Source organism: Perca fluviatilis, chromosome 19 (assembly GCF_010015445.1).
Source record: "Perca fluviatilis chromosome 19, GENO_Pfluv_1.0, whole genome shotgun sequence".
NCBI lineage: Eukaryota > Metazoa > Chordata > Actinopteri > Perciformes > Percidae > Perca > Perca fluviatilis.
Window position 1 is genome coordinate 16728277 of NC_053130.1, and position 12561 is coordinate 16740837.

General features: G+C 41.4%; 1 protein-coding gene across 23 annotated transcripts in view; it reads right to left on the reverse strand.

Moving 5' to 3' along the window:
- pax2a (paired box 2a) overlaps positions 1 to 11424 on the reverse strand; it is a 28853-nt gene extending 17429 nt beyond the window's left edge. For 4 of the 23 annotated variants that reach the window (XM_039784548.1, XM_039784551.1, XM_039784538.1 and 1 more), the window contains exons 1-7: positions 10802 to 11424; positions 9148 to 9325; positions 8509 to 8529; positions 7855 to 8052; positions 4147 to 4232; positions 3852 to 3971; positions 2803 to 2847 (exon numbers count right to left, since the gene is read on the reverse strand). In XM_039784548.1, the coding sequence (XP_039640482.1) occupies positions 2803 to 2847; positions 3852 to 3971; positions 4147 to 4232; positions 7855 to 8052; positions 8509 to 8529; positions 9148 to 9325; positions 10802 to 10844 (691 nt within the window). In that variant the 5' untranslated portion in view covers positions 10845 to 11424. Of the gene's footprint in view, positions 1 to 2802; positions 2848 to 3851; positions 3972 to 4146; positions 4233 to 7854; positions 8053 to 8508; positions 8530 to 9147; positions 9326 to 10801 lie in introns of those variants that run through there. The other 19 variants (XM_039784549.1, XM_039784553.1, XM_039784540.1 and 16 more) reach the window with 7 other exon arrangements.
- Between the last annotated feature and the right edge of the window lie 1137 nt (positions 11425 to 12561).

The following is a 12561-nucleotide window of genomic DNA, read 5'->3' on the forward strand; positions in this document are numbered from 1 at the left end:
CTCCATTAATTCTCGGCATCGCTGCCCGTAATTGACTTTTCTCTGACATGATTCCTCTTCATTGAGTGAATTCCCTCTCCTTATATTTTTTTGTGATGGATCTCATTGTATATTGTTTACAACTGTACATTGGGTCTCATGCTAACGCAGCCACGTAGCTGAATGCAAAGGGTTAACCTGCAAGACTCGGGAAAGAAGAGGGGGACGATAAGAGGAGAGATAAAATGTTGAAGAGAAAGAACGACAGAGAAAGCAGAGAACGAGGGGAAGAAATGCAATGTAGACCCTTTTGTTTCCTCCTCTACTTTCGGGGCCCTAACAGCTTCTTGTCTCTATGTTACGCTCTGTGGCCCCTCTCAAACCTGGGCTTTTCTCTCACACACACACCCCATCAGGGCCATCATGGTGCTCATGATTCCATTTATTTCTGTCTCGCTCTGGATGCATTTATTTTCTAAAGTGATCCTCTATTGACTCATTGTCATGGACTGGCTTGACTAGCCAACCAGTGTGAGCTGGGGTTCAAATCCATAAACTAACTGATTCAAACTCCACAAATGGGTCATATGTGTTAAAAGATACACACTGGACAATCTCCAAAAGGGACAAATATCAAATTTGAACAAATCAAAACAGTGACTGTATTCAGTTTTTCCTTATGCTATTGAACAAGGTGGATATGACTCTGGCTGCTGGGTTGATTGTTTTTTTTATGTCAAGAATGAACAACCTGCAGGGCCATATTTTTTTCTCCACGCTCACACTCTCATCAGCTCCTTCTACACTCATCCCACACCCACGCTACAATCACAAGTTATGACCTTTGCTTTCTTCATCTAATTTATCACTGTAGCTCCCTGTCTGTCCTCCCCAGAGCTCCGCTTGGCTCCATCCAGGACGTGGTTAACCAGCGATGAGAGAAACATACAGTTAGGTCACATCAACCTGCCTGCATACAGCAGCAAGGTCAGGAGTAACCTGTCATTGTGTGCTAGACTAGTAAAACACTGAATTTACATAAAGCTGCAGCTCAACTCAATCTCCTTTAAAAAATTGGAGGAGGTATGTCTCAGAAAATAAAAAATTGTTCAAAATCATCTTCGAGAAATGACTGGAAAGCCCAAGCTTTAGCACTGTAATACAAATTTGACAGCAGTTGTCACCCAACCCTCTCTGTCTTTTCTTGGCTTTTACTTCCACCATAGGTTTAAATGACTGAGAGCATGCTGTACAACAGGCTAATTTCCCTACTTCACTATTAATGCATTTGGCAGGAACAACATTCCATTTCCTGTAATGAGATACACAAATAAATCTGGCAATGGATAGATTCGGGCTGGGGTGGTGGTGGTGATGGTGGTGGGAGTAGGGGGGGGGGGGCAAGGAGGGGGTGCACTGACACGCATTCTCCCAGCACTGGCATAATTGGTATCGCTGCTTGCAGACATGCAAACCAATCTCTCCACAGATAGGACTGAGACTCTCTCTTTTCCCCCCTTAAGGCTATTTCTTTTGTCTTTTCGATAGCTTGCACATCCAAGATAGAGGGAGGGAGGGAGGGGGGAGATGTTAATTTGTGAATTAATAGCTTTTCTCTGCAGAATTGCAAATTCTTTTAAATGTCACTATGCTCACTGTGTGAGGAGCATCTGAAGCCACGGAGTTACAAACAGACACACATAACAAACATTTCCATGCATAGGTGTGTATATATGCATGCACAAATCCTAAAACTAATTCTTGCTCAGCTCTCATTGAGGCTGCCAGGACCTCCTTCTTCCCTCCTCAGCTCGTAAAAGCCCGTTTTTTTTCTCTCATTCCGCTGCTCCTCTATCTCTCTTTCACCTTCTCCCATCTTCACTCGAAGCCGTCCAGTGTAACATGCTACTTTTAATTTGCAATAACACATGACAAGGACAGATTAATGGCTCTTATGGCGCCTATGTCCCTGAAGCTCGTCTTACGGGGACCCAGTGTACATAACGCGTGTCACACTACATTATCTCTACAGCCCTCCAGTAATGGGGACCTTTTTCTTCCTCAAAGGGCAAACGCTGACTTCAGCCACACTGGGATCACATGTCACCAGCATCAAAACACCAGCGGTACAAGGACCGTGCAATGCTTTTTTTCATGTTCACCATGGACAAGTTAACACAATCAAGCTTAAAATCTTTGATTGGTTTACAGACATGCAACAAAGTCCAGTGAGTCATTTGTTGAATATTCTAAACCAAATAAAACTCCTTGCTGCACTAGGTCTCCCCATCTTTTAGTGTATTTACTTATCAATTTACACATTTATGTATTTACTGAGTTATGTTAACATTTTAGCAGGTAACTTTTTGCTAGATGGGCCACTAGCAGCTTTTTTGTAAAATAACAACAAGAAAAATGTGGGTAATTGAAAATTAACATAAATAACTAATCACAAGGGCTGCAGTGGATCTCTTGACAAATTAAGGGGAAATGCCAAGTTCAGAATTATTAAAAACTTATTTTTTAGTTTACAATAAACTGCATATTGTTGTTGAAAGGCTACAGCTATCTTTACCTAAAGGTTCTAAATAAGCTAGCCTGTACATTACTGTATATTGAACTGCATGCCATTACATGGAAAACATGATTTTCCACAGTCACTTTAGCTTAATTCATTTTAATTTCTCAGGAGATTATTTATTGGAAAAATCTCCCCGTCCCCATAAACTCGTAACCCTGGAAGAGCAAAAACAGTAATTGAGAGGAAAATAGTGTGATCTGATTGACCAAAGCAAAAGAGAAGGTTGTCTAACTTCAACTTACAATGTCCTATTTTCCTTCCATCCAAGTGGTTGCCACTCCAGAGAACTAAAGAGACAGAAACATAAAAGAAGGAAGTGGCCTGTTTTGATGAGTGCTCTTTGAGATCATTTTCAACCATTTCATCCCATCAGCCACCTCAAAGCAGTACCACATAATCACACACACACACACACACACACACACACACACACACACACACACACACACACACACACACACACACACACACACACACACACACACACACACACACACACACACAGGCACACGCGCAGCCCCCTCCCTGCCTCCACCGGTCTGTTCCTACACCTGTTCGGGCCTCCACCGGGGACATGTTAATTCATAGGCATTAAAAAAGCCAATTGTTTGCAAAACCGATAATCTATTAGCCCTCAGGCCGTGTGTGTCCACTCTATTGCCTTGCCTAGGAATGTGAAATTCTGTCTTGGACCGTATAGGCTTCCATTTAATCTTTGAACATATCTAGGTCTATTTTCTTTCCCTGGTAGTGTAGTATACAGTCTTACCAAAATATTTCATTTTTGATTGTTTTAATGCTGTTCAGAATAAAATATAATTCAGTAAAAAATGCATCTATGCATCTTAACAGTGCAGAATATTAAATGACTGGTATGTAACTGATAGTATCAAGGCCAAGATTCACAACAGAGCTTCTCTTTCTGCCTTTTGTTAAGTTACAGAGGAGCAGCAGCCCTGATGCCTTGCCAAGGGGGATTAGAGTTGTATGACAGCTATATGGGATATCTACAGTACGTCTGAACATGGTTTAAAATTGAGATGCAGCTCTGTAGGCGTATGGTAAAACGCAGGGCATCAAAAAGCTGATTGAATCGCAACTCTCTCTCAACACTCACCCTGCCTGATATACAACATAACAAGTCACTGGAGACAGCACACAGAAACACACTTGGCTGCAGCGCTGTCATAAATGCCATCTTCTTCACACACAGAGAAAAAAGTAGGAGACGATTGATGGAGAGAATTACTGCAAAAGGATGGAAAACAAAGGGATCTTGTGTCTCCCTTACCATCGTCTCGTTTCCTCTTCTCGCCGTTGGAGCGGGGGATACCCAGAATGCCGTTGATGGAGTAGGATCCTACGGGATCGTTGGAGGCGCTGGTCACAGGGGGCGAGGCGGTGCTGGGCACTGATGGAAAAAAGCTGAGTTAGTGTGTTGGTAAACTAAGTGTGTTTATTCAGGTGCATGTATATGTAAAAATGCATGTAAGTGTTCATGTTTAGGTGTTTTCCTTCTGTTTCAGCAGCCCTGTTCAGCTCATTTGACTGTGCTGTAATCTGCGTGTAGCCTTATTCACGCTTACCTATGGTGTGGCCGGGCGTGGAGAGCGGTGTAACAGATCCGTCAGGGGACGGGTGGAATTGCTGCTGGACTTTGGTGCGGATAATCCTGGTAAAGTGAACAACAGACACGGATCAATCAATACTGTTTCCAGAGCATGGAGATTTCACACCAGCCCGGCCGCCCCGGGACACTTAAACACGGCACATCACGTCCACTTACGCCTGTGCATGTACAAGTGCTCCATCGTTTGGGGCGCTTGTATCCTGATATTCAGGCCCCTGTCACAAATAGCCAATCTCAGGGCTTTAGGGGCAATCTCTCTGCTCCTGTGTGAGGCTGAATAGGGGCTGCCCCCTGAGATTGTGGATTCAATCTAGCTGGATTCTGAGGTTAGAAATATGATAAAGTCCCCATACCAGTAAGATGTGATGTGGCGGGAAAGTCTTCATTGCACTTTGGTCTGAATGATCTTGCAAACAAAGCATGAAATCACATCAATTCACCTCAATGATCAGCTTCACTGGCTCTACCTGGCCAACTCTAATAATCTCCCTCTCCTGCTCCCCACTCCCTCTTTTCTCCTCGCTCTCCCTTTACTCTCTCCATTTCTCAAACTTGATCTTTCACTCCTCTCCCTCCCAACCTCATCCCCTTTTCTCATTTCTACTCCACTGTCCAATGTGCTCTCCGTTTTACTGTACTTTACAGTGCCTGTCTTTAAAACCCCTCTTCTCTTTCTTTCCTTTTTTCTATCTTCACTCTTCTCTATATAATTTCTTTATTCCTCCCTGTATTCTCTGTCACTTCTCCGGTGTCTGTTGTAGTTTTTGGTCTTTTTGTTGCTCATTGTAGCAAACAGGAATTCTCCAGGCTCACTGAGAATCAGAGCTATTGATTGGGACTCCGGGATAGAAAAGTTGACGACGAATGGCGGAGAGGAACAGCAAATGCAAATGGTGATCTATAAATTATATGTGACAGGAAAGCAATAGTGTCTTATTGGCCCAACCAGAGACCACTGCCACATCGATGTATTTTAATCTGTGGTTCACTTTGAAATAAATAAGCATAAAATAAAAGAAAGCATCACAATAATCTGAAAACTTTAAAGATGACAAAAATATGAGGCCTTAGAAATAATGTTACATTTGTAAAATTGAGGATTTTTGGAAAGGTACAGTGGGTTTTACACAAGCTCAGCTTTAGCTCTTATGGGACATGATCCCATTACATTAAACCATGACTATGGTAATCTTTTGATTGACAGATGAATGTGAGATCATTGAATAACAGGCAGCATTGTGTACAGACAGAAATCCCACATGGAAGCCATCTTACTCGAGAGGTGTGACAAAAACAGACTTTAACAGACTGCAGATGAGGCGAACGACATTCACATGCATGCAGTATCCAGCAATGAGCTATCAATTCTGAATCAAGGCGGCTATGGGGTTAACTTCCTTGGGGGCGAAAATGTACATCATGCTCTTTTCATTCCCCTTGCTATCTCATGTGTCCTCCATACTCTCTCCTTCAGGCAGGGCAACAAAGGCTAGCCTCCTCCAGAAAACACACATCAATATTTTATTTGAATTTCTAACATCTCACCACAACAGTTATCTGACCTCATGACTCGAGGGAGCCTCATAAATTCAAGGACTTTGTTTCAAGTCTATGTTGTTGATATTGAATAAGCAATTTGGATGGGTGAATTAATGACTTTGGTGTTTGGGTGTTGTAAAAAAAAAAAAAATCCCCAAACAAAGATTAAAATGTGGATCAATATGATTGAAAGCCGCTTAGGACCTGATGGTTATGCCTCTGTCTACTGGGCATGTTGCAGCGGGGAGAAACTCCTTTCTGCGGCAACAAAACAAGGTGCAACCCAGTCTCTGTGTAATCTTTAATAATTCATGCAGGAAAAATGTGTTTAAAGCCAGGACATCCTCTTTAGAGCAGAGGTCATCCCCTTAACCGCAGTGACCACCAGAGGTCCACTGTGTCTTTCTCTCCCCCGGCCTGCCTCTTATACTTCTCTTCCTCACTTTCTCCCTCCTCCACATATTTCCCAATCCTCCCCTTAAGAACAACAGTGAGAAACAAAGACAACCTTACACATTCAAAATAGCCTGTAATGTGAACATTAGAGTAAACTATTACTCAAGTTAAGGTTAGATTTCAAAATACTCATGTGCATTTTTTTTTTTTTAAATATGCTGTAAAATAAAAATCAACTAACCTTTCTTAAACGCTAACATACATTTTGGGGAATACAATTCAAGAGAGGAACTACCTGACTTTTATGTTGTAATTTGTAAAGTTTTGTGAATGTTTTAAAAACAAAAAATGCAGTTTTGTACATTGCCACACACTCTGATGTTAATTATTAATGTGCAGGCCAATTTTGTTTCAAAGGACAACGTTTCTCCTGATAGTGCTGTTCCACACAGCTCAAACCAAGTAGATGGTCAGAAATGTTTTCTAGTAACACATAAAACATTGCCTCCACACACCCTTAAATAAATTTCCTTTTGGTTTTAGGAACAACAGGTGAAAACAGAGAACGGCATCAAAAGACCTGTTGAAACCATAATTTCCATATCTGATTTTATATTTTTTTTCTCTCTCTCTATTTTTTGGTAAAGATTCACCCATCTCCTGCATTTAGCTGGATGTGTTATGAGACTCTCTTCAGCTCATTAAAATGTAATGCTGATGACCAGCTCTCTGGAACAGTGCCTCCTAACCAAAGTTCATCACTCGCAGGCACTATGGGGCTTTTTTTTCACTTTGCACACATGCACTGGGGCTTTTCACCGGAGTCCTCTGTCTAAAGATACTTTGTCCACTGCTGTCCCGCTTCATGTGGTAAGGTGAAGGTGTAGGGTGTCTGCTGCTTTAGCTGCTTCAGTGGAACAGAAACTCTTTTAAAGTCCATTTACCCCTAAATCAACACTGCTTTAGGACAGGGATTTTCTAGGGTCTATACTTTTCTAGATTCATTCCACTGTAATTAAAACAAATAACAATTATTAATATTATAATAATAATTTATATTATTATAATATAATAATATAATTATTATAATGTGTGATTAAAACCGGAATAATTTATAATATAGGCCTACATTATTTAGAATTGTCCAAGACTAAATGTGTGATCTGTTGTCGCTCCACATTCACCTTGGTGTTGGAAAACAGAGCAATTGGTTGGCAATAAAGAGGCTGCTGCCGCCTCTGTTGCAGTGTGGTCCGCGTATTGAACGACTTTGTTGGGTATTTCCCTCCGCCTCTGGATCTGGTTACGCGGTATTGATCGGTTTTTATCGAGACAGATGTGATTCTTCGTGGCCCCATCCTCAGCTCCCGTGCTGGCTGTGTTGTGGAGGGCCGCACAGGAGATTGAATTGCACTTGTGAGACCACCAACGGATAGGCTCGGCTGGGACTGACTATAGTTCAGCCTTGTATGTGAAAATGAAATAGCGATCTGCTTATTTCAGAGCTGATTTATCACATTTACGCATGGGGGTTTTCCCCCTTGTTTCTCATCGGATTTTCTTTTTGTATTTGGCTCACTCGAACATTTTCTCTTACGTGTATGCACATTTGCACACACACAAATTTAGAAATACACAACCAAGCTCTGTTTCAGAGAGAATTTACGCACATTGGGACGATTCGACATAGGCCTACTTTTAATGATACAACGAAATTATTTCCACCTACCTGTTGATGGATGAAACGCTGGGGACAGTGTCGTTGTCGCAGACGCCCTCAGCCAGTAGTCGGTCCCTTATCTCCCAAGCGAACATGGTTGGATTCTGGCGCTTATAGTCAGCAATTTTATCCACCACTTTCGGAGTTGCAACCTTTGGTTTGGAGCCACCAATGACTCCGGGTTTAATACTGCCGGTTTCGTAGTACCTGCATGGGGACAGAGTGAATGTTCCTGAATGGATCCCTCCTTACAGTAATTCAATAATCCAGTCTGATTGATGGGAAGGTGGCTTAAATATCGTTTGTGTGGAAATAAATCTCCGCCGAACTTCTGCAGTTATATTGGGCAAAAATAAATAATTAAAAAAAACCTACAAATATGATGGCGGCTTTAATCTATTAATTGGTGTGGAAGTGTGCTGTTATATGGGCCTAATTGAGTGTCAGCTGGAAGGTGAACAGAGCGGATTTTCAACGAAAAGCAGTGTAATTAAAATCACACAATATAAGCAGTGAGACGGACAGAACAAAGAACAGTTTAGCTGTAAAAAGCACATTTTAGACCTCATTTCCAGTTCCCATGAGCTTAGCATGCACGACATGCCACCATGACCTATTGGTAAATGTTGGTGACAAACATTCAGTGTGTGTGAAATGAAATACCTCTGAAATGCCTTCTGATAGCTGAAAAAAATATATTTCAAAATATTATCTCACAGCATTTGTGCTCTGAAGTAAAATAATGTAGACCTAATTTTTCGGGGTTAAAGTAGCTTTTACACTGATGGAAAAATATAGGAACGTAACGTGTGTATTTATGGTATTTTTTTCCCCAAAGGATTATGAAACTTAAAGGTGAGTTTATAATGACCGTAGACTGTGTTGTTTTTCTTAATCTGCTAGTAATATTCCACCATGTGTCTGTAGACCTGAAAAGTCAGTTTTCAAGTGATCTCATGCTACTTTATACACTTTCTTTATCACCTGTCTCCTATAATATTAATACAGCCTCATATTCCTCCGATATATTTTTTATCCTTAATGCTTAGCTGTTAACTCTCCTCCGAAAATTTATTTCATGATTATGATGCTTTTCTCTTGCAAGGCTGCAGGTGATGGATAGAAAATCTCGGACGCAGAACTGCTGTGTTCAAGCAAAAAGAAAGAATTTAAAAAAATGGCCTGCCTATATAACCGATGACTGAGGCTGAAATAGAGCTGGGTGCGCATATAGCTACGAGCTATAGAAGATTGATGTTTGACACACATAGGGCTCTGTTGCTAGTGGATCCCCTCTTTTACCTGCCGAGGATTTTGCTGACACAGCCGTGACTGACCCGTAGCTGTCTGGAGATGTCGCAGGGCCGGACGCCCTGGTGGGCCAGCTCCACGATCCGCTGCCTCACCACGTCCGGGAGGGGTCTGCCGTTCACAAACACCCCGCCGAGCTGGTTCACACCGCCGTGCCCTGCGTGGGACACAACAGCAGCACAGGGGAGCATAACATTACATACCTGCAGAAGACACGCCGTCTCTTCATGTGGATTCATTTCGCTTTCTTTTCTTTGTTTTCTTGTTTCAGTTTTAGCGTAAAAGGTTGAATCACATTAACATACACACAGTATAATGTGCATGTTTACATAAACACACACACACACACACACACACACACGCACGCACGCACGAACATTTTAATTTTCAGTCTTTGTTGCTGCATGAATTCTGAAATTTCTTTAAACAGTAGTGGGGTTTTAAATAAAAATAACCATAATAATAATAGTAGTAATAATGGGCCTAATAGTTAACAGTAATAATGGTTGAAATTGAAGCAGCCAAAGAGTAAAATTCAGGTGGGGTTGTGTTGCTTTCAAAGACAAAACATATAAAAACTAAATAAAACAAAGCACGTTCAATTTGAAAAATATATAGAAATATACCTCACTGGCTCTTTTTGATACCACAAAAAAAAGTAAACTCCTTTCTCCTTATACATTGGTAATAGGCAATATTTTCCAAGAGCACCTCCTCCACTGTAGCCTAACACATGTCGCAGATATTATGTTTCAACCTGTTTAATTTCCCTGGCACAATTGTTGTAAATAATTAAAATGAGCTTTGATAACTCATATTACAAACGCGGATGGTGCGAATGAGGAGGAATAAATAATTTACAAGCAGTCCGGGTCTTCTTTACCCATATCGTATGGAGAAGAAAACATGAAGAAAACAGTTAGAGCAGCTGCGTCAGTTTAATTCCTGAATAAAGTGAGAGATAAATAAAGTGACACGTTTATTCATTTACACACAGCGTGTCCTTGTCTCTCTCTCTCGAACTGTCATTTCACAGGTAATAAAAGCTTTGTATTTAAATTCGGGAGTTTCTATTTCGTCTCTCTGTCTCTTATTAGTAAATGCAACTTAAACCAGCCCACATTTTTTTCATTTTGATTAACCTCTGAGTCAATAAAGCTTTACACAACAAATAAACTAAATAAAAACAAAACTCCTCAGTGACCACGTGCTCTTAAAAATAAGCCAGACATGTTCCTGTTTTAAAACATTTAGCAGCCACTTATCATGGTTCCTCTGCCTCTAATTCTCATTTTTATTATTACCAAAAATGAACGTAGGCTATTAATCTATTTCTAATTTAGGCTACTATTCTGGTAAAACTTTTCCAATTTTTTCCAAGGGTTTTGGAAAAATTACTAAAGATAGGCTACTTACATGTTTAATATTTGAGAGCTATGTTCATCTTAAGTACAGTAGGGATACATTGGCAAACAACGAACCTTAATGGACTTAAAATGAAATATATATATAGGCTATAACAAAGAACCTTTAAACATATCTAACTGGATGTTTTATAAATTAGACCGCAGTCATTACAAACATCTTCGATCTTGCAGGAATTAAAGTCACAGCACAGAAATATAAACTAATTCAGTATACTCACGGTGCATCGCCGAGAAGGGGTCCGCTTTGCAGTGAATATCCATGGGATAGCAAAGGAAAGAAAGGTAATCGACTGAGGTCGCCGTTTCGCCTCGGTGATGGAGCTTTGAAGCGGTAAAAAAAAAAAACAAGGATAGCCTATATAATTTGGTGTACAACAGTCCGTGTGCGAAGAGTCCGCAGCAGTGGACAACTTCTTGGGGCGATGCTAAGTTTTCCTCCTGTTCAAGTCTAAACTCAAAAGTCTTGCAGAAGGGCTGTCAGGTGCAGAGCATGACCCACGCGTGTGCAGAGCGCACTAGTCGCAGTAACATTGACTCAAACCGGGTCACTGTTTGTGTTTAAAGGACATCATGAGGAAAACAAATAGAGTATAACTGAGTCTCCACGGGTCCGATCGGGAATCTGCGGCCGGAAAATCCCTCTCCTCTGACGGCGTGGAGCACAGGCGGGCTCTGTAGTTTAATCAGATAGGGGCGGAGATGACAACAACATGGACACGGCGAAGTACAGAGCAGTGCGTCCCCCTCTCCTCCAGAATGGGCTGTGCCTGAGCGAAGCTTTGGGCTGAGAATGAAGCCCCTCTCCTTGTGTGTCTGTTTCTAAAAGCTGCAGTCCCACAGATCACCCACCCCCCCCCCCTACTACCTCCATCCCACAGATCCCCTCGCATAGAGATGGATGACTTGTCAGACAAAGGCAATAGATTCCAACACTTTGTGATTCGCCCACATAAAAACCTGCAGCTCAAACGAGGAGGTCCCTGCATCCGACAGCCAGGAAGGGGAGGGAGACGAAATGGGAAATGATGAGGCTTTGGGGTGAAGAATCAAGGAAATTAAAGGCAGGGGGTAGAAGAGAGGTAAAGAACTGTCAGCCTGGTGTATGTTGTTTAAAGCATACGCTTCTCAAATATTTCTTATATGAAAGACTCCCATTAGAAACACAATGATGAGACTGGGACCCACATGGGAAGATTTTTTATTGTTGGCACTACATTTTTAAAGTGATATTGAAGAGCCTAAACAAGATATTTTAAACAATCTTAATTTGAAATTCTCCCAATTTTTTTACAGTTTAAATAATAATGAAATTGAACTATAGGCTTATTTTTGCAAACGCATATGGCGGCCCAGTAAGTGAGCCTCTGGTGGAAAGTGTAAAGCCTCAAATATCACAGCTTAGTTTTTTTTTCATGAAAAAAAAATAAAATCTCTTTGGAAAATGTGTTTTTTTTTCTCTCATTGCATTCTTTTTTTTTAGCGCCCTGTTCATAAATCAATAACAAACACTCTTTAATAAAGAAGTCTTTGCATCTTCTGAGTTGAGCATGATGATGCAAAACCAATGTTCCGCTACTAAAAAAGCTGCTGTGCTTCATGTCTTGACTGCACTTATCCGTGTGTGGTCAGGATGTGTGCAAGGTGAGCTCGCAGCCTGCAGAGGGAGAGTCAGTCAGTAGGCCATCATCATCATCATCATCATCACCACCATCATTTTCACCAACTCCTCGCCTGTGTGCAGCATCGCTCTGTAGATGGCGCTCATACAGTAGGTTACACAGCCCGCTGTGCTAATGCAGGCAGGCAGGCAGGCAGGCAGGCAGGTAGGCTGATGCTGCTGGAGCTGGCCGGGTCAAAGGTTGGAGGTAAACCTACAGTAGCTGTATTATGCGCTCTTAATCTCTTCCGGTAGACCTCAATCCGAAAGGAAACAAAGAAAAAAACACCCAATAAAAGACCATAATAGCATGAGGTTATA